The sequence below is a fragment of the Mus pahari genome, chromosome 3 (genome assembly GCF_900095145.1).
Source record: "Mus pahari chromosome 3, PAHARI_EIJ_v1.1, whole genome shotgun sequence".
In the NCBI taxonomy this organism is placed as follows: domain Eukaryota; kingdom Metazoa; phylum Chordata; class Mammalia; order Rodentia; family Muridae; genus Mus; species Mus pahari.
In genome coordinates, this window is record NC_034592.1 from 109,035,098 (window position 1) to 109,057,003 (window position 21,906).

The window sequence follows — 21,906 nt, forward strand, 5'->3', positions numbered from 1 at the left end:
CTGGGCTGCTTCAGCCTATGGTGCTCTTCCTGCTCCCTCTTCCCAGTAAAACTTCCCAGCAGCATTCTGACCCCCTTCCTTTCCAAACCAGCACCATCTGGCCTTGGCCCTACCCACTCTCTTGTAAGGATGCTGTCAAGACCCAACAGGACATTGCAGTTGCCGAATACAATTTCCCAATCTTCAAAAATTCCCCCCAGGCCTCTTCTAACATCATCCATCCATCCATCCATCCATCCATCCATCCATCCATCCATCCGTATTTATTTGTCTGCCTCTCCTTCCTTTTGTTCCTGAAACTTGATCATCCAAGGACTTCTCCCTCATTTTAAATGGACCAACTTCTAACCTTAATTACACAAGTATAAACACATGACAAATGAGACAACTGGGCCTCTGATGCTAGCATTTCAAGTCCAAGGCCACTATCAGCTTTCCTCATGTCACTGTGGTATGCTCATAGCACTCTTCACTAAGCCAGAAAGTGCAAGTACAGTATATGTGTGAAGGTGTGCCTGCACATGTGTGCATATGCATGTGAAGCCATGTTGGTGGTGTGTCTTCCCAATCACTGTCAAGTCTAGTTTTAAGATATGGCCTCTCACCAATTCAGCTACACTAGCTGGATAATGAGCTGAAGGATCTGATGGTCTCTGTGTCTCTACCACTGGGTTTACAGGTGTACACTGATATTCACACCCGGCTATTACACAGTATTAGAGCTCCACACTCAGGTCCTCATGCTCACGTGGAAAGCACTTCACTGATGGAGCCATCTCTCCAACACCCTGGACTTGTCTTCAACCCATTCCTACAGCCTACTACTCCACACACCAGCAGGTCTTTGCAAATGTTCACTCCCATTCTTTTCTTAGGTTTCCTAACAGCTTTCTTTCTATTCAATACTGTCAAATAAAGACTGTGAAGAGAAAGGAGTCTTATTTCTATCTGCCAGAAATCCAACTCATTCTTTTTTTTTTTTTTTTTTTTTTTTTTTTTTCAAGAAAGGGTTTCTCTGTATAGCCCTGGCTATCCTAGAACTCACTTTGAAGACCAGGCTGGCCTCAAACTCAGAAATCCTCTTGCCTCTGCCTCCCCAGTGCTGGGATTAAAAGTGTGCCACCACGCCCGGCCCAACTCATTGTTCAAAGTTCAGTCAAACACTGCCTTTCCGTGCAGTCACTTGTAGCCCTTAGTTCTCTTCTTCTGCCATAGACCACTCTCTTCTTTCTACAGGCTCACAGAACTTGATATGTTTCTCCTAAGACACCACTGTTGATCAGGGTTCTTTTTGTTTGTTTGTATGTTTTGTTTTTTTCACAGGGTTTCTCTGTGTAGCCCTGGCTGTCCTGGAACTCACTCTGTAGACCAGGTTGGCCTCAAACTCAGAAATCCACCTGCCTCTGCCTCCCAAGTGCTGGGATTAAAGGCATTTGCCGCCATTGCCTGGCTTTGATCAGATGTTAATGTGTCTATTTTCCTACAAGATTATCAATGACTGGCCCAACTTGAGACCCTTGTATGTGAGAGAGCTAACCCATGACAGTATTAATGACACTCTGCTATGCTTGCAGACAGGAACCTAGCATAACTATCTTCCTGAGAGACAGTCCATCCAGCAGGTGGAGCTCGGGGACACTTGTAGAAGCATGGGGGATACAACTGAATGAGCTGGAGAGGTCAAGGACATCACAAAAAGACCCACAGAGTCAATTCACCTGGTACTATGGGATCTCACAGAGCCTGAGCCACCAACCAAAGAGCATGCAGGGGCTGGACCTAGGCACCCTACACATTTGCAGCTAATGTGCAGCTTGGTCTTCATCTGAATCTTCTACTAAATGGAGTAGGGAGCTGTCCTGGTCTCTGTTCCCCATCACGGGATCCCCTTTCCCTCTATGGACTGCCTGGTTGGCCCTCAGTGGGAGGGGATATACCTAGTCCTGCTGGAACTAGATGACCCAGGCTGGTATGGTACCCAAGGGGGTCTTTCCCTTCTCTGAGAAGGGGAGGGGGCAATGGGGAGAGGGTTTTATAAAGGTAGGACTAGAAGGAGAAGAGGGGGAAGGCTGTACTCTGGATATAAAGTGAATTAAAAAAAATTATTGAAACAAAGAGATTTATTTTATATTTATTTTATGTGTGAATGTTTTGCCTGGATGGACGGATAAATATGCACCATGTGTATGCTTGTCGAAGGGTATCAGATCCCCTGGTACAGAAGTTATGAATGGTTGTGAGCTGCCTCCTAGGTCTTCTGCAAGAGTAAGCTCTTATTGGTCAATCAGTTCAAAGCTGAGCCAGCTATGTGTTTTGTGAGTAGGTCTGTCTTCATCATCTCCATAACCCCAATGCTCCAGACAACATGCTTTATACACTGATACTCAGATTTGTTTAACATTGTTTCTACTGAATCAATCACAGCGGTAGAACTGGGGATGCAGTTCAGTGACAGAGTTTAGCTCCTATGCATAACACCTTAGGTTCCAGGCCCAGCACTGGAAAAAGGTTGGAGATTTAGTTCAATGGTAAAGTGTTTGCCTAGCCAAGCATAAGGCCCTGGGTTTAGTTTCCCGCAGAAAAATTTCCTAAAGAAAAATAAATTGTTAAAATGACAGCTATCCAGGGATGTGGCTCACCAGTAGTTTCTGAGTTTGAGGAACTAAGGCAGGGGGTTTCCTTCGGCCCTGTCTCACAAAACAAAAACAGTAATAACAATAACAAAATTCCTAACCTAGTTGTAATGGTCACAGGTTAACAACCACTTCTTTGTGACAATACTTACTAGTTGCTGAGTGATTATAACCCAGTTTCTAAGCACTCTACATCTATCTTCTCATTCCTCAACAACCTTGAAGTAGGCACCATCACTACTCCAATTTACCATAAAGAATTAAAGGACAGGAAGATAAGTATCTTCCTAAAGAAACACATCCAAGAGCGGGTTTCCACTCTCCGCAGCCTGACTGCAGTGCCAGCTTCGAGCTGCAGGGCCACACTTCCATGGCAAGAGCTTGCTACTCTGCATTCATTAGCACCTCTACCAAGTTCCTCCTAGCAGAGGTTCCCACTAAATGAGGAGCAGCCACAGGTCTCGGCACCTGGGATGCTGGCACACACTCCTGTATCTCTACCTATTCAACAGTACAGGGATTGGGACAGTCTGGGAACAGAACACAAAGAGAATTCTGCTTCTCAGCATTGGTCCTTTTAAATGGTGCCCTTCCCTCCTTTGTGCTATACCAAGTCCTCTAAAACAAAAGGTGGGGGATCAAACCCTGAGCTTTAAACTGTTTAAACAGTGGGAAGCCAGATCAGTGGTTTATTCACACATAGAAAGCTACCAACCCTTGTCATTCTTATCCTGTGGTTTTTTTACTTTAACCCTTGAAGAAGAAAAACAAAACAAAATAAACAAACAAAACTAATGAGGTTGGGGCCAGGGAAAGAGGGCTCAGCAGCTAAGTGTCTGTGCTACAGGTCTGATGACCTGAGTTCAGCCGATCCTCAGAACTCATGGTGGAAGGAGTCAGACTCCTGGAAGCTGCTCTCTGACATCAACATGCTCAACGTGGCATGGGCACCCACATTCTCTCTTTAGGGGTGGGAGGCCAAGTACAGAGTAAGAAGAAAGAATGTAGCTATAACCCAAAGGCTGCAGAACACTGCGCAGACAGACGACGGCATCACCTGGATGTGCCAGCGGCCTGGTGTTGGTGATCTGGCGTGCCTTCATCGCCTGCTGCTGCCTCTCCAGAGCAGCCAGCATGTCCCCTAGGTCCAGCTGCACAGGGGTTTTAGTCTTTTTTCCAGCTGCTTTTGATAGAGCTTCCTAAAAGATGGATAAACAAGGATTCATTTTGTTGTGACTGGGAAAGTCTAACAAACTGTAATTCCGTTTGGTACTCCAATCTATCCCACCAAGACCAGCAGACAATCACAACTGTGCAGAAAATTACTTATACCTGCAACTTTTTTTGCTCCATACTTATTTCTGAGTATTCCTGTGCTGTAGCAAGGGCTGCAGCTAACGCTTTTTTCTTCTGACTCTTGGCTCGTTTAGGAACTGAGGTGGTAATGGGAATCGGAGTCTGAACTATATTGATGGGTGAGTTCTCGGGTAAGTCATCCAACTATGAAATGGGAGAAAAACATCTGTTAGTCATTTCATGGAAGTCAAACTATAAGAAAAGACAATGCAGACTGAGTCAGGTTCTGCAGGACAAAAGTAGACTCAGAAGACTCAGGGTCATAAGGAACAGGGTAAGCGGGAGGACCATTCTAGAACAGGAGGCAAAGGGACAAAAGCTGAATGTAGCAGGTGATCCTTGTCTAGAAGTTTCCATAGAGAACGCATGTTGTCTACCAGTATTCAAGGGTTTCTCATCTAATAACAGACCTGCACACTTCCCCAAAGCTACTTTGGTTTAGAATAAGAAACATTAAGGCTCAAAAGGTACAAGAGTCTGCTGCCAAGACTGAAACATGGGTCCTGTTGATGGAGAGAATCGACTCCTGCAAGTTGTCCTGTCTTCCTCAGGCACTCTGTGCACCCACTCATATACACATACAATACCACTGCAGTGAGAATTTAACATACTGTCCCAACACACCTCGTTGCCCTATGTCCTTTATACCAACCTCAAGACTTCTTTCCACATAGCCCAAGTTGAAAAGGTATTCTATTTTTCTTATAATTTTGCAAAGGGTTACTTACTACTTTTGAAGAAAGTTTCTGTTGAATATTCTCATCTTTAGAATTTCCATTCTCACTTAGTTCTTGAAACCCATCTTCATCCTGAAATAGTTTCACTCTGTCAGTGAAAATGTTCAGTACTAACCCTACAAAGGGGTGTGTGCATCCCTTCATGTCTGTGTGGGGTGCATGGAGTACATGGGGTGTGGGGGGGTGCATGTATGAGCATTTGTGTGTGTGTGCTCATACACATATACACACATATGTTTGCTGGGGATCAAACCCAGGGCCTGACTTAGGCTAAGTTACCACTCTATCAGTGAGCACCCTCCCTGGCACAGCAACGTTCTATACCATTCCAAGACACTTTGGAAAGGTAGGATGATAATGTATCTTTGTATTCTACTGCTGAGCTATTTTAAATCACCCTTAAAAAGGACATTTTATTTTTCCCATGCTAAGCCTATTTTTTATTCAAGCATCAAGTCATGTCCACATCTACCTATCCTTTAGATTTCTGTAACCACTTTTTCATTTTTATACTAATTCTATCCTAAGATAAGTAACTGCAAAAAATTCAAATGGATTTTATCACATTCAGATAATTTGGAGAAGATTTTAAACAGTTAAGTAGTCATGCCATATTTAAATTTAGACTATTCCCTATTATATACAATCTTAAGAATAATGTTTAAAATGTTTTTATTCAAATTAACTTCTTAGTCAATATCCTTCTGACTGAATGGAAACAATCATACAAGTGGCCTATAATTAAATTGTTGCATTTATATTTAAACTATTTTTCTGAGACTTAAATTAACATTTGTTGAAAGAAAGAATGAAAGTAACATTCTATCAATCACAAAAATGTTCAACTTGCATAAAATCCGTAAGTAGTAAGAACAAAGACCAGTCAGTCCAGGATCATGGAGCTCTGCCCAAAACCCCCTATATGAGAACAGAGAAAAAACTATGTCTCGAAGTCCTGAGAGGTGGGGGATGGCTTGCTTGCGAAAGTGCTAACTTTGGAAGTCTGAGGAGCTGATTCCATTTCCCAGAGCCTAAGTAACAGCAGCTGCATACTGGCAGGCATGGAGATCCCAGTGCTGTGAAGTGAAGAAGGGCAGATCCACACAGCTCACCGACCAGCCTGCCCCACTTTATCACTGACCTCCGGGCCAATGAGGGACCTTTTGTCCAAAAAAATCAAGATGGATGGTGTCTGAGGGGCAAGACCCAAGATTGTCCTCTGCTTCACATGCAAATAAACAGGAACCACAATAAACAAAGAAATATGGTCTGGAGAGCCCGCAGGCTGAGCAGTTCAGTCACCTCCCAGGCCCAGACCAAGGGCTCTGAGTGGCTACCCTATAATCTATTTGAGCTCATGAAAGGGTTTGGATCTGTTGAACCTCCAGGGCAACAACAGGAGATCTGAGAGGAGTCCAGTATTGATAGTGTAGCAGAAACCAGAGGCTTCTAACTGGACCAATGACCCACTGCAATGAACATTTGCAAGTAAAAGTGTAGACAAAACAGTATACTACATGATACTGTGACACACTACCACTCCCATGACAAGATGGGATTTTTCCTATCTTATTTTATTTTTGGGGGGGTGGGTGGGGGAGTTGCAAAGGCAGAGGGTAAATACGAAGAGATAGGTAGATGAGTGGGATTAGAGTACATGATGTGAAACTCACAAAGAATCAATGAAAAGTTAAACAATGAGTTAGTGTATCATATCACTTATAATCTAACAGGGTAACCTGTTAACACATGAAACTACAGCATTTATAACACAATCACATACCAAATTCATTTCTAAATGAAGTTTTTTTTTAAGAATTATTTTTATTTATTTTCTATATATGAATACACTGTCACTGTTTTCAGACACACCAGAAGAGGGCATCAGATCCCATTACAGATGGTTGTGGGCCACCGTGTAGTTGCTGGGATTTGATCTCAAGACCTCTGGAAGAGCAGTAAGTGCTCTTAACTGCTGAGCTATCTCTCCAACCCCATAATGATTTTTTCAAGGGTAGTTTATAAATAAAATTTGAAAAATTACCTCAAAATATAAAGCCTCAGAATTTGGGTCACTTCTGTGAGACTGAGTAGAGTTTAAGTGCTTATTGTCTTGTCTCTTTTGCAAATTCTGTCTTCTTTCCGAGGAAGTACTGTGCCCTCGGCATCTGAATCCAACCTGAGAAAGAATGTATTATTTTCCAGTACCTGTTTCACTGAAATACAGCAAACGTGCAGAGAAGCACATGGACTTTTACAAAGTGCAAACTTACTGAAGTAGCTAAAGCACTGGTAAGACAAGACAGATGTATGACTTTTTTTCCCTCAGAAGAGAATCTTTTTACCAGCTTTATTCTCAAGAGCCAAAGCCTGACAAGCCTAAGGTCCTGCAGGGGTGAACAGTCTTGCTAGTGGGTTATGTCCACCATGTGCTGAGTACTCTCAGCTGGCCATGAGGTGCAAACACGGCTGGTAAATCTAATCACCTGGAAACAGCTCCAGGGAACCAGCTGAACGGGAAGAGGCAACAGTGAAAGGATTACACTAACAAGGAGAGTTAGGAGGAACAAAAACCCAAGGCTATACTTGGCCAGCCTGGGTGAAAAAGCATCTCAAGAGAAAATTGTTCAGTAAGACCCTTGCCTTCAAGGAAATGGGTGGAAGAAGAAAGGTGGCAGAGCCTATAACCCCAACACTAGAGCAAGAGAGGCAGGATGTGCAGTCAGAGCCAACCAGGGCTATAATCTCAAAACTGGTGGGTAGTAGCTGAAGTACAATGCAAGGGTCTCACTCAGAAATTAACTATAAACCCACCCAACATGCACACTAGCTCAAAGGGAAGAGGAGGAAGAGGAGGAGGAGGAGGACGAGGAGGAGGAATACTATTGTCCTGTTACCTAAGTCTTGGGAGACAGACTCTGGGAAGTGATCAGGTCAAGAGAGTGGAGCATCGTGGAAAGGATTTATCAGCCATAAAAGGGATGCAAAGAACTCTCTGCTGCTCTTCTACTTAAGGACAACATTGAAAATAAGAACCAAGAAGCAAGCCGGGCTTGATGGCGCACACCTTTAATCCCAGCACTCAGGAGGCAGAAGCAGTCGGATTTCTGAGTTCGAGGCCAGCCTGGTCTACAAAGTGAATTCCAGGACAGCCAGGACTACACAGAGAAACCCTGTCTCGGAAAAAAGAAAAGAAAAGAAAAGAAAAGAAAAGAAAAGAAAAGAAAAGAAAAGAAAAGAAAAGAAAAGAAAAGAAAAAAATGTTTTTCACCTCAGGGTTACTTCCTTTAATGGACACAGATACAAAATGAACAAACAACAAAACCAGGGCCAGGACGCAGACCAGGAACTTGGCAAGGCAAGCAGTTTCAATTCCAACAGAAAAGAGTCGGTAAACACTTTGCACATTTTACTTAATCTTTATCATCAAATAAAGCTAAAGCCAGATTGCCTCATAAGCCTGAAACAAAAATGGCCTGACTGTGCAGGAATCACAGGGAAGGAAGGAAGGACCATCACTCCTGTTTCCATGCGGCCTAAGGGGTCTGTCAAGGAACTGTCTGAAGTGTTAGTCTCAGGGAGGCCAAGATCAGCAGGAGCAGGGTACAAACCCATTTATCCTGCTCTGACTTTTGGTCCATTCGTACTTATATGACAGCTCAAATTCCTTAACTAGATATAAGGAATCCAGGAAGTCTATCTAGAATGAAAAAGAGAAATAATGACCAATAAACAACTCCCTGATTAGACAGCCAAACAATAAAAGAAGATGCAGTCTCTGTAGATGCATAGCTGTGCACAGTCCACTCTGCATGACTGACAGGCAACTGCCCAGTCTGGCCACACCGTGGCACCAAGTAAGCATCAATGTGACAATGGCACTGGTGGACAAGAGTGTTAATAAGCCACATCAAAATATGCATGGTTGAAGAAATGGTTCAACAGGCAAAGGTGTTTGCTAGCAAGCCTGGTGACGAGAGACTGACCCTTACCCTACAAGCTGTCCAGACATTACAGCCACTGTGCGTTTATAACCTAAAGACCAGACTGCAGTCCTTAAGCTCAGCCTCTCACTCTGTTTTTTGTTTTGTTTTGGTTTGTTTTTTTTGAGACAGTGTTTCTCTGTGTCACCGAGTTGTCCTGGACCTTGCTTTGTATACCAGGGTGCCCTCAAAGTGACAGAGCTCTGCTGCCCCTGCCTCCTGAGTGCTGGAATTAAAGGTGTACACCACCACTGCCTAGCTCAAACAGCCATTCTTAAGAGAAGAGTGTCTAGGCTTTGATATGGAAGGAAACAGACACTGCAAGTGACAGGTAGGTGGACTTTCCTTTATTTATTTATTTTTTTAAATTTTATTTATTTATTTATTTATTTATTTATTATTTTCTTTACATTTCAAATGCTATCCTGACAGTTCCCTATACCCCACCCCCGCCCCTGCTCCCCTACCCACCCACTCCCACTACTTGGCCTTCCCCTGTGCTGGGTCATATAAAGTTTACAAGACCAAGGGGCCTCTCTTCCCAATGATGGCTGATTAGGCCATCTTCTGCTACATATGCAGCTAGAGACTCGAGCTCAGGGGGTACTGGTTAGTTCATATTGTTGTTGCACCTACAGGGTTGCAGCCCCCTACAATTCCTTGGGTACTTTCTCTAGCTCCTCCATTGGGGGCCCTGTGTTCCATCCAATAGCTGACTGTGAGCATCCACTTCTGTGTTTGCCAGGCACTGGCATAGCCTCATAAGTGGCCACTATATCAGGGTCCCTTCAGCAGAATCTTGCTGGCATGTGCATCAGTATCTGGGTTTGGTGGCTCTAAAGGTCATGCATGACATACTCACCCAGACACAGAGTAGAAGCACTGTACCACTTACATCCACATTCTCACCACCTTCACTCAACACATGACCAGTCATTATTTATGCCCTACTCGCTAAGGCATTTAAAGTTATAGATATGGGAGCTCCCTGTGAATGTGTGTGATATACACGCAGGTGTTCATGTGTGTGCATGTGCACATGTACACACCTTCATGTTCTCAGACAAAGCCTCAGGTGTCCATCCTCAGAAAACAACCCCATTTGGTTCTTTAAAGAGGCTCTCCCATGGCCTGGGGCTTGCCAACTACGCCATCATGTGTGTGTCCCTTCCTCTGTATCTTGCCACACTATTTTTTTTGAAGCACAACCTCTCTCAACTGAGCTCACCAATTCAGGTAAGGTGGCTGCCTCCCCAGACCTGTGACTACTGATGTACACTGTTACATGAGAGTATTTTAAGGAGGTGCTGGGGATCAAACTCAGATCCGCATGCTTATCAGCAGCCCACAGGAGTTCACATTTAAATAACCTTTTGCAGCTTTAAAACTTAAGGATACTGTGATTCCTTCGTAATTGCTATACCGTGATTCCTAAATGCTACATCATTATTATGATAAAGTTAATTTATCCATCTCACACCTAATTAAATTTCCAGTATCATTTAAAGTACCTGTGAATTATTTCTTTGTTCAGTTTGCCTTCCACCTCTAGAAAATGCTTGGTTTTTGTCCATCCAAGGTCTTTTCTGAGTCGCCTGGCAAGTTACTTTGGGCCAGTTTACACCACCTGTATCAAATATGTAAAGATATTAAAGATAAGATTTTCTGATAAAGGAAGCCAAAATCTAAACAGTTGAGTCACTACAGACATGGAATTTTTCTGTACACTTAAAACGGCATGTGCACTCTCAGTAACACAAATGTCATCCTACCTAACAGTCTACACCACATTTTCTCAACGTGTTTGGGAAAACTATATATACTTTTCAATTAACTTGAATCACTGGAGACATAGTTTTTGATATAACATTGGTAAGCTCCACATTTCAAGGAAAACTTGAATGGACAAAGAATAAAATACATACAAAAAGAAAAAGAAACACTGCAAAAAGTAGTACCTGCACAGCCCGATGGCTCCAAAGGCTAAAGAAAACAAAACAGAGACGATCGTTACTTTCTAATTAAGAGTCAATACGACATACTTTGCAAATGCTTCATAATTTAACCTAGTGTTAAATATTATTACTCAGAACAAGTGCTTTTTATTTTCAAGAATCGTAAAGTACTATGATTACTAAGAATTGCTCAAAATAAAAAAAGAATGCTTCCACTTCAGCAAAGGACAATGTACCAACAGCAGGACTAACACAAAGCAAACAAACACAAACTAGAAACACCGAGGTACTGCGCACGGTCATGGTCCCAGAGGCAGGGTCGCGCAGAGCCCCTGGCGCAGGCTGGTTGTTGTGCTTGGGACTGCAGTAACCGCTGTCGCTGTCGATGTCAGCTTCACTGGCCCCCTGCTCACTGGAGGATTCGGCTGCAGGGTGGGACGCTCTTCTCCGCCTGCCTTTGGCTTTCCAGAGCATTGTGGCTGTGCTCTCCGAGAGAGACTTGTTAGCGATGTCTGATGGGAAATCTACAAGGCAAGGCAAGTGGACAATTCTCCATGATGGGCAAGTTTTTACATTGTTAAATTATAATTAAAATGACAGAGTTTATAAATGGAGAAATATGTGACTCTTTGAAAAAATCATTTAAAAATGTTCCTAATAACTTGTAACAGTGTCGTTATAAAAATAAATCCTTTTATCATAATACTAAAATCATCAGCCATTTAAGAGAGAACATGGCCAACCTGGCACAGCCACCACATGTGCCCAACAGTCTCTCTCCCTCCCCTCACCACTAACTGTGTTGAGTTTTCACTCACTTTTCCTTGTGGATTTTCCATGGATTTTCCTATTTCTAAAACAGTAATCATGTACTTTTACAGCCTCTGGCTGTAACGCTAAAATATCAGCTATATCTTCTTATTCCCAGCCCCCTCCACATTAGTTTTAACCTTCAGCTGTATGGAGCTAATTAATAAATTCCACTGTGGAACAGACTACTTTTGCATGGATATACCAATGCATTTATCCTTCCTTTTATTTCCACTCACAGTGCACTTTGGTTGTTTTGCTACTAAAAGCAGCACTGTTGGCTGGACATGGTGGCATATGATTTTAATCCCAGTATTTAGGAGGCAGAGACAGGAAGATCTCTGAGTTCAAGTTCAGCCTGATCTGCAGAGCTGAGTTACAGGCCAGTTAGTGCTACACTGAGTGACTATCTCAAAAGAAACACACAACCCACTTGTGTTTGGAGGCAGGGGACATAATAATCAAAATGTGTGCATGAAACTGTCAAAGAAGGAATTCAATGAAAACTAAGTCTGGGACTCCCGACTATAAATGTGTGCACTTGGAAGTTTCTGTAAGGCAAATGTGAATAGGTCTTATAGGACACACAGATTCAAATTTGGTAATGCTAAATCAATAGTGAAGGTGGTTAAAACAACCTCCATTCCAACAGTAGTAAATAAGTATGTCCACTGATTCACACATACCAATACTTGACACTGTACTGTACAGGAACGCAGCTAACGCTTGCATATTACCATACATCTGAACAACTGGATTTTTTACATTTTATCAATTTATTTTATGTGTGTATTTGTGGCATGAGTGGCACAGTGCAAGTGGAGGGCTTGGCCAACTTGTGGGAGTTGGTCCTCTTCATCCACCATGTAGGTACTGCGTATCAAATGCAGGCTGTCCAGTGTGACAACAAGCACCTTCACTTGCTGAGCCATCTTGCAGTTCCCTGTTTTGACTCTAGCCATCTTAAATTCTTATTACACAATAACACAAGCTTGGTTGCTGGGGCACACTGTGTGAAGCTGTGTCTCTACCCTTCCTCATCTACCTAAGGCATTCTCTGATTGGCTTTAGTAAAAATATGATGGCCAATCAGCTGGGCAGGAAATGGAAGGCAGAACTTTCTGGGAGACACAAAGGAACTCTGGGAAGAAGAAAGAGGAAGTGTTTTTTTGCCAGGATACATGAGAGGAAATGGATGCGTGACTATAGGCCTAGAAGGTATAGCTAACTGCATGGCAGATGGTGCTAGGCAGTCGCTCAGGTTGACTTAGATAAGCTAGTTGAGTTTGCCCAGCTAAGTCCTAAGCTCTGTGTGGTTATTTGGGGAACTAGATGGCTAAGGAGTAACTGCTGCCACGTTAATTTCCAGCATTAACTAATATATAACTATATATAACAGAATACTAATAATCATTTTACACTTGTTCAAAAGTAAAACGAACATCTACAAAACAAAGTAATTTTTATCTCTTACTGATGCCAGGCAGTCCTTAGAAGTTAAAAACAAACATAGACATCTACTCAATCATGCCTCCAGTTCTGAGCTTTCTGGAGGCTGAACAAAGAATACAAAGTCTCTTCTTTTTTTTTCCCCTCTTCTCTTCTCTTCTCTTCCCTCCATCCTTCCCTTCCCCCATCCCACACCCCCACCCCCAGAGACAGGGTCTCTCTACATAGCCCTGGCTATCCTGGAACTGGCTTTGTAGACCAGGCTAGGCTCAAACTTGAGATCCACATGCCTCTGCCTCCCTAGCGATGGGTTTAAAAACATGTGCCTCCCCCCCCAAAAAAAACAAAGCCAGGCATGATGGTCCTTGTTTTTAACATCAGCTCTTAGAGGCAGAGGCAGACAGATCTCTGAGTTCGAGGCTAGCCTGGTCTACAGTGATTCCCAAGACAGCCAGGACTACACAGAAACATCCTGTGTCTACAAACAAAAAAGCAGTGTCACCACATCCAGCTCAGAAAGTACTTTTAAGAACCTTGCCAGGGTTTACAAACAGATGTAGAAATGGGTCACTATGAGGAAGGACAGCTCTGGGACACATGACTTTCCCCATAAATACTGTAGGCATGGGAGCCCATTAAACATACTGCTTTAGGCACTACAAACCACACAGCAAGATAGTTTTTAACTATTCCAAGATCCTCTTTCTGCTCATATAAAATGTCATATGACTAAATATCCAAAAGAAAAGACTGCATAATAAAAAGCAGCAAGCTACTTCATTCACATCAATCTAGACCTAGTTTGGGGGTTCTCTTGTATGTGACAGTATTTTTTAAAGTTTTTGTGAACATATATAACTTATATATAATAATGAGTTTCATTATGACATTTACAAATCTTTTAAATTAATTTTTAATAGAGGACAGTAGTGTGCCTATGAGCGCAGGTGTTCACAGAGACCAGAGGTGGGCGTCAGACTCCATAGAGCTGTAGTTACAGGCCGTTGAGAGGCACATGACATGGCTGATGGGAGCCCATCACCTGTCCCCTGGAAGAGCCATCTCTGCAGTTCTTACAATATTCTTTTGAGACAGGGGTCTCAGCATATAGTTGAGCTGGTCTTAAGCTCACAAGGCCGAGACAAAATCCCACGCACAAGCAAGACAGACATGCTAGCCAAGGCATCAAGATCCAGGCTCATAAAGGAAGGAAAGCAACAGAGGAGACTCAGCGTCAATGCTGATCTAGATCTACACACATCTCCCCACACATGTGAGAGTAAACAAGTAAACAAACAGAACACTGCCTTACCAGTTTGCTGTGAAGCATCTACTAGAAGCACAATTTTTGATCGGCTCTCAGGACCTGTTGCGCTTGTTTCTTTCTGAGTAGCCACATTCTTCACCTGTGGTCTTTTATTTTTTATATGTTGTTGTAAAAGCTGTGGCTGAGTTAAGTTTAAAAGACCAGAAAGGGGGGGGGGGGAGAGACCAGAAGAAAAACAGAAGAAGCAGCCGTGAATGAGTGAATGTACTAAACATAACGTACACATCTGTTATACAAAGACCTAAATGTATACCACAGATCATTGGCTCTTTGCTGGTTTTGTGGAATTATCAACAAGAAGCATCAGAAGCTAAATAATGTACCATAAGCACATTTACACATTCTTTATCTAAAACCACTAGTTTGGGATTCTTTCTCTGCCTTGCGAGCTCAAGACCAGCTCAGCTACATACTGAGATCCTGCCTCAAAAGACTTGTAAGGAGTACAGAGACGGCTTAAAACTGCTGACCAACAGCTGTGCCGAGTGCTTCACTAAAATGAACCTGACTTCAGTTTAGTTTCTACCTGAATTTCAATTTTTTAATCAATTATTAACTATTAACAAGGTTTTAATAGTGTCATATGAATATATTTTTAAGAGGTAATAAAAGTGTGAAAATTTACCGTGTCACTAAACTCATAACAAAGATGAGCAAAATATTTCTGCCTTGGAGTCCAAACAGAAAATATGAAAAGGCTGCTTCCTTTCTTCAGATTTTTAAACAGGAGTGATTGTTCCTCAACAGCAATTTACACCCCGAACTCTGAACTCAACTTCAAGTTTCCGAACTGAAGCTGCTGAGGTGTTCTGAGACATCCTATGCCTAGAAATTATATACAACTAGCTTGCTTTTCAACCTATTTCCTTTTATTCTTGGTGGTCCCCAAAAGTTCCCTTGACTCACAACGTTTCCATGAACCAAGGTAAAATCTTTTCAAGATAATCTCTGCTGTTTGGTTTTTCATTTTTAAAAATTATGCCAAAATGCAGCAAAGACTTTACTGAGGAAACTAACTAATGGAGTCTGGAAAGAGCAACAGTTCTGGTAGTGACAGAAATGTCTTCTTGTGAGCAGTGTTGATTATAAACAGGCTTTTCTTACAGCTTCAATATTAAGCCCTTAATGGAATTAATGGAAAAGGAAGCATTGCATTGCATCTTTTATACACACACACACACACACACACACTTGTATCAAGTCCTGGCCTTGAATGGGAGTGGCTGCATCCCTTACTTGTTTTTTACTCTCCTAAATGACTAACAACTCTCCTATTCCCATGAACAACTCAGAACACTGACACTGTGGTCAAAGGACTCTGAGGTTCCACTAACATTTTTCCCTTCTTCTGCTGATTTCAGAAGACTGAAACAGCTTGAGGTACATGACATTCAACCACATGATCTGTTTAGTGTTGGCATTGTCACTGTACAATTTTAGCACTAAATCAAAATAATTTAGAAATAATTGTGAATTATGTTTATGTAAAACTCTCTAAATGATCATGAAGATGACCTGAAATTACACTTTCAATCAAGAGGGGTTATAAATATCACAAGAAAAAAATGTTATATAATATACCTACAACACTTTTTATTAGTGATGAATACTTTGTAGCAAATCAAGTATTAAAGGCCAATGGTCCAAGTAGTAAATCACCTATACTAGTACTAACAGCAGATAAATCACCTATACTAGTACTAACAACAGAAATATTGTATTTAAAAACTGCACACAGAGTGTGGCCACTCACTTTAGGCACCACTGGCCCTCTGTTACCATTCCTGTTCCGATGACTGGACAACGGGCAGGCCTGCCCCAGCTGATTTGGACGCTCGGCGCATTCTGTGGTTATGGCATTGACAGTGTTTGCAGCCTGGAAGGGGCTGGAGTAAGGGGTAGGAAAAGGATGATAGAAGCCCATAACTTGGGCACAGGGTGCTGGCATCAGCTGGTAATAGGTGTACTCTGTGGAAACAGGTGGCTGAGCAGATATAATAGGGTAGGCAAGGTAGGGTCCGGTAGGACTTGGGCTGGGCTGCTGCCATCGTATATCGTTGTTATATAAAGGAAATTGTCTGCAAAACCAAACAAGAGAAAAAAAAATCTATTGACATCCAGGAATAATATCAAAGCACAAATAATATCATAGACACAGTACCTTCACAATACTCCTAGGGAGAGGCGCCACTGACAACATCAGCTTTTCTTGCTGATAACCTGCACTTGTAATACCCATGAGCACGGCAGCATAAGAGAATCCAGCCTGAGAGCTTGCCACACTCCACATCCATTTATTGTTTCCCAACCTGCCCTCAAACTCTTCAAGTTGTCTGCCTAAAAGTGAAACACCTAGCTCTGGTCCACATTACAACTGCCCACAGCCTGTGCACAATGCCCACACTGTAATGGCCAACCCTTACCTAGAGGTCCCAACACCTGCTCTAACCATTTAGCCAGGTCTTGCCCTGGCTCCTCTCCTTGGCAACCTAAGACCCAAGCCCAAGGAAGTCAGGTAGACTTCCCTGATACCTTTATCCTGCATTCAGTTCCTACACAGCACCAGCGATGCTGTCCTGTCCCAGCAGTACCCTGGACAACAGTTGCTGTAGAGAAAGAAGGGGTCCTTTTCCTGACTTTTGCAATGACAAAGCAAAACCGAAGGAAGTTTACTACCAAAATCCTAACAATACTTAGATACTATGAAGGATGGCTTGCTCATGAATTCCTAACAAGTACCTCAAATTAAGGCAAGAAAACAAATTTCTCATACTGAGCATGGCTATTTTGCTACAGAGAAAACTAGTATTATTATGTTTAGTCTATAAAAATTCTCTACATTATTTAATAGTGCGATGTTTAAACAAACAAACAAACAAACAAAACCAAACAGAATCTCATGAAACCAAGGCATCTCGAATTCCTGATCCTCCTGGCTGCTGCCTCTCCAGTGCTCCAGCTGAGTTCAAAGATTTTTAGTGAAGTCTAAGCTCAGCTGAGGATTCTGTAGTTGCTACTGTTTATACCTTGAAAACTCTGCAGTAAGAAACTCAGAATATTCACTGGGGCATTTCTATTTCACAAGGAATTCTGGTGGTCTTATAAATCCCACATCCAGGATTACGAGTGAGCCACAATGGGCTATGGACACATAGGAGTGCACCTGAAGACAGTGTGCAGAGCTGCTGAGCCACAGAGCCTCCCCATGTATCCCACATTTCCAGTATGTGGCATAACTTGTTAGAGGCTGACAGTACATCTATATGTCAATACAATGAACTGTGATGTTCCCCTCATCCTGGAAGAGTCAGCAAGCAGATCACAACTCCCACAAGCCTACCCTAGATGCTACCAGGCATGTACTATCTGAGCTGAGGGAAATGTGCTAGATTACAGAAACCACCAGATGAGCACTCAGCAAGCATGGCACCTCAATGCCTGTCCCTCGTGGGTTTTTCTTGTGCCAGACACTGTCCTGGCCATTATGAGAGTAAGCACTTAATCTCAAAAAAAAAAAAAAAAAAAAAAGAAAAGGTTTCTTGTATTACACATATCCCCTGGGTCACTATACTGCAATATATTTCAATGGCATTTCCTCTTAGATAGGATAAGAAAATAATACATGTTGACAGCTTTCAAATTTCTGCATAATTTTACTTCCTCTTAAAAAACATAAATAGGGCTGGAGAGATGTCTCAGAGGTTAAGAGCACAGGCTGCTCTTCTAGAGGTTCTGAGTTCAATTCCCAGCAACCACACGGTAGCTCACAACCATCTAAAATGGGATTCAATGCCCTCTTCTGGTATGTCTCAAGATAGCTACAGAGTACTCATATACATAAAATAAATAAATCCTTAAAAACAAAAAACAAAAAATACAAATAAATGATTAAAGCTTAAAAGTTACAAAGGAAAAAGACTAGTGTACATGGCCAAGTTCTATCTCCCCACTAGTACAGAATAACGCAATTACCTATTGGACTGATTTTCCTGAACAAATGGGTAACAAGTAATCAGATAACTAGGGATTGGAGTTGGCTCCACCCCAGAAACACTTCCATTGTCGCTTGGGAGAGCCATGGGGAGCACAAACGCATCCAGATTCTTCTTCTGGGGAATAAACGGCTCTACTTCAGCAGAAAGCTTCACATTCTTAGAGAGAAAAACAGAAAGCATGGGTTATAAATGTACAACCAATACAAACTTGGCACTTAGAAAGAGTCTACAGACAATATTCACAGAACATGTTGAAGTGACAAAGTCAGCTTAAAGAAAGCAAGGAACCAACAAAACAGGGAAGGACTTTATCACAAGTCACAGCGCTACAGTGAAATCAGTTCTGGTCCAGAAGAGCTTTTAATAGAGTATAAGAAGCCAAACCTCAGGACTAAAATAAAGTGTAGTAAGAAATCTAGCTCTTTGGACAAAGCTGTATTTCTTGTTAATTCTGGGGGGGGTGGGGGGGGTGGGGGGGGAGAAAAGTCATTCAGCTCAAGATTTGAGGAATAATTTCATTTCCTTAAATAGTTGAAAAGGTCGTCTATTTCTGTCCATTGCAGGAAATTAAGTTTTGTCCATTGTTGAAGGGAAATGTCTAAAATGAATCAAAAACATAAAGGAAAAAATATGTTTCATACTTAAACTTAGAGGAAAAGAAATGAGAATAACTTGGAGAGTAACCTTTCCTGGTAGGTATCTGCGCAAATCACTGCCACCCTAAGGACTTCTGTGCAGTCCCTTGGATCTTGTGTGTCTTTCCTATAATACAGCTCCAGACAGTTAAAAGCCACAAAAAACTCACACATGAAAAAGTATTAAGAAAATGAGCTCTTTAACAATTTGGTCAGTAACAACACTCTTAGGAAGAAAGAAACAGCAGTTAGGTAGAACTTGGGACCCCTGGCAAGTTCTGTAGTTTAATTAGAGGAATTTACAAGTCATTGAACTTAGCAAGTTGTACGCTGATTTAGGTAATTTTCTACTTAACAAATTTAAGTTTTTGTAATGTAATATCTATAGGATGTGGACAGGGTGGCTCATTAGCCCATACGAGGCTGAAGCAGGAAGAAGCCATGCGCCTGAGGCCAGCCTGGGCTACATACTGAGCTCGTCAGCTCTGGATATATCAAAACTGTCTCTCAAAACGGAGGTTGGGAGATTGGAGGTCTAACTCAATTGGTAGAGTACTTGTCTAGCATGCGTGAAGAAGCCCTGGGTTCAGCTCCTAGTACCACCGGAGTTGGGCACGGTGGTACATGTTTGGAATCCCAGCACTTGAGAGGTAGAAAATCAGGAGGATTATGGGTTCAAAACCCATAGCAGAGGTAGTAGAGGACAGATGAGTTTTGAACTCATAACCCTTTGTTTTTAGCAAAGAGAAAGAAAAAGAGAAGCCACTCTAGTCAACAGCTGCACAGGCAGATGTCATCCAAAAGAACAGACTGATGAAGCTTTCTCCTACAGTTTCACCTTTACATGGTTTCCAAAGTTGTTCACTGTGACGTTGAAGCCTTCAGTTTTCTACCATACATCTAGCAGCCCAGAAACCAATGCTGAAGGCAAACCAATCCTTTAAAATCCAAATGTAAATGTGGGCAACTTTTAATATTAGTACAGAAATCAAAGAAAAATATCTAAAAATATTGAAAAATTAGAATAGTTACTCTATATACTATTACTCCTCAGTTTGAATTCCATGTTTTAGTCACTAGTTTTTATTGCCATTCTTTAAGTGTCTCATTAGTCCCAGGCTAGCCTTTAACTCACGATCCCCTGCCTCACTCTCTCATAGGTATGTACGAGCATGTGTAGCTCATGATCTACATATTTATATATACACGTATTTAAAGGTTTCTTTCATTTCTAAGTGTACGTATGTATGTACAACTCTCTGGAAGTGAGTGAGTCCATGCAGGTAGAGGGTAGAGGGAGCCAGAATCACAAGTGACTGTATGCCACCCTATGTGGGTACTGGGAAGTGAACTTTACCACTGAGCCATCTCTCCCAACCCCTTAATCTATATTTTGAGAGATTAAATTTTAAAGAAGTGAACTGTTACCTTACTGTTAAGCAAATGTAAATATGGGCTAGAGAGGTGGCTCAGCAGTTAAGAGCATTGGCTGCTCTTCCAGAGGACCCAGATTCAATTCCCAGCACCCACATGGAGGCTCACAACTGTCTGTAACTCTAGTTCCGGAGTATCTGTTGCCCTCTTCTGATCCCCTCAGGCACCAGGTATGCACCTGTACACAGACAAACCTGTAGACAAGACACTCAGATACACAAACTAATATAATAAGAAATATAAAGTAAGCGGGAACTCCAATGACAGTATAATCATTCTTGTATTTACTGTCTGCTTCAAACACTCCACTCAGTGGTAAAATGGTAGTTTTCACAAGTTATTTCAGAACTCCCTAATGAAAAATCTGAATAATTCTGTCTGTGAAAACATTCATGCATTTCACTTATTTTTAATTTTGTACATATTAAAACAAATGTCAATAATAAATACCATTTATACAAATAATCTAGAAAACCAAAGATATTATTGGAACATAAAAGTATAAAATGCCTCCTTAAAAGAGTTCATTAGCCACACACGAGGATCACAGAGCCATTATGACAACCACCTGGCTCAAGCTTGGAAAGGCTGCACCAAGGCGGGTGGGCGGGCAAGCGGGCAGAGAGCAGTCAAAAGCAGAGTGCAGCAGACAACCCACACTGCATTCTTCAGAGAAGCCTCCGGGAAGATGCAAATAATCTCTCAGATTAGGCGACAGAAAAGTGACACCCACCTAAAGTCAGCTAAAGTAGAACATGATGAGATAGTCTCCCACAGCAAAGCTCAGAGTATGTCCCACACACCCGCAGGAAGAGACCATGAAACCTCCATATTCTATGTTAAGGTGAAAAATGCACCAAACATTAGGATACTTTTTACACCCTGTGGTACAGATAAAATAAGTGCCTTCCAGGGGGATGAATGGGGCGTGAGATGCCTGCTGGATGCACTCTCAGAAAGGCACTTGCCCATGTTCAAGGCTTCAAGTCCAGTGAGAAAAACAGCAGGGGACTTAAGAGTGACCACTTACCTCCCACCATGGGCTTTTCCACAGGACTATTAAAGTCTGTTAAGACTTGATGGTGTTTTCAAAAATAAAACCACCCTTTTACATGTAATAATACTTATCATAGTGTCCAACTTGTTAGTTCTGCTTTTACACCTATTTTCTTGCTCGCTTCCTATGAAGCTTCTCCCCTGATCTCTTGCCTTGATGGGTAATTTTATTTTCCTTTTAAACTATGGAACAGAGAGAGTGTTCACAACTACACATCTGTGTCAGAGCACAACCTAAGTCATACTCCAAGGGTTACAGTAGCACAGAGAGTGCTCATGACTACATATGTGTCAGAGCATGTCAGTAATACTCCACAGTTTATATGTGATATGTACTTATACTTTTCTAATAACCTATCATTCTATTTTTTTGTCTTTGACCTTTGATAGTTAATATTTTTCTAATGTCATTGGTTTTTATTTTGTTTTAGATGTAAAGGCTTAAAATTTCTTAAATTTCCAAATGTTTTCTCTAAATGTATGCACTCTGATTCAGAACATTATTTTAAAAATATAGTATGTTTGTCAACTTCCCA

General features: G+C 41.9%; 1 protein-coding gene across 3 annotated transcripts in view; it reads right to left on the minus strand.

The window, feature by feature from the left end:
- Secisbp2l (SECIS binding protein 2 like) overlaps positions 1-21,906 on the minus strand; it is a 43,299-nt gene that overhangs the window by 17,985 nt on the left and 3,408 nt on the right. The window contains exons 2-11 of one of the 3 annotated variants that reach the window (XM_021193397.1): positions 18,223-18,401; positions 16,004-16,328; positions 14,236-14,371; positions 10,962-11,188; positions 10,668-10,692; positions 10,221-10,336; positions 6,771-6,905; positions 4,718-4,798; positions 3,966-4,133; positions 3,691-3,832 (exon numbers count right to left, since the gene is read on the minus strand). In XM_021193397.1, the coding sequence (XP_021049056.1) occupies positions 3,691-3,832; positions 3,966-4,133; positions 4,718-4,798; positions 6,771-6,905; positions 10,221-10,336; positions 10,668-10,692; positions 10,962-11,188; positions 14,236-14,371; positions 16,004-16,328; positions 18,223-18,401 (1,534 nt within the window). Of the gene's footprint in view, positions 1-3,690; positions 3,833-3,965; positions 4,134-4,717; positions 4,799-6,770; positions 6,906-10,220; positions 10,337-10,667; positions 10,693-10,937; positions 11,189-14,235; positions 14,372-16,003; positions 16,329-18,222; positions 18,402-21,906 lie in introns of all 3 variants that reach the window. The other 2 variants (XM_029536111.1, XM_029536110.1) reach the window with 2 other exon arrangements.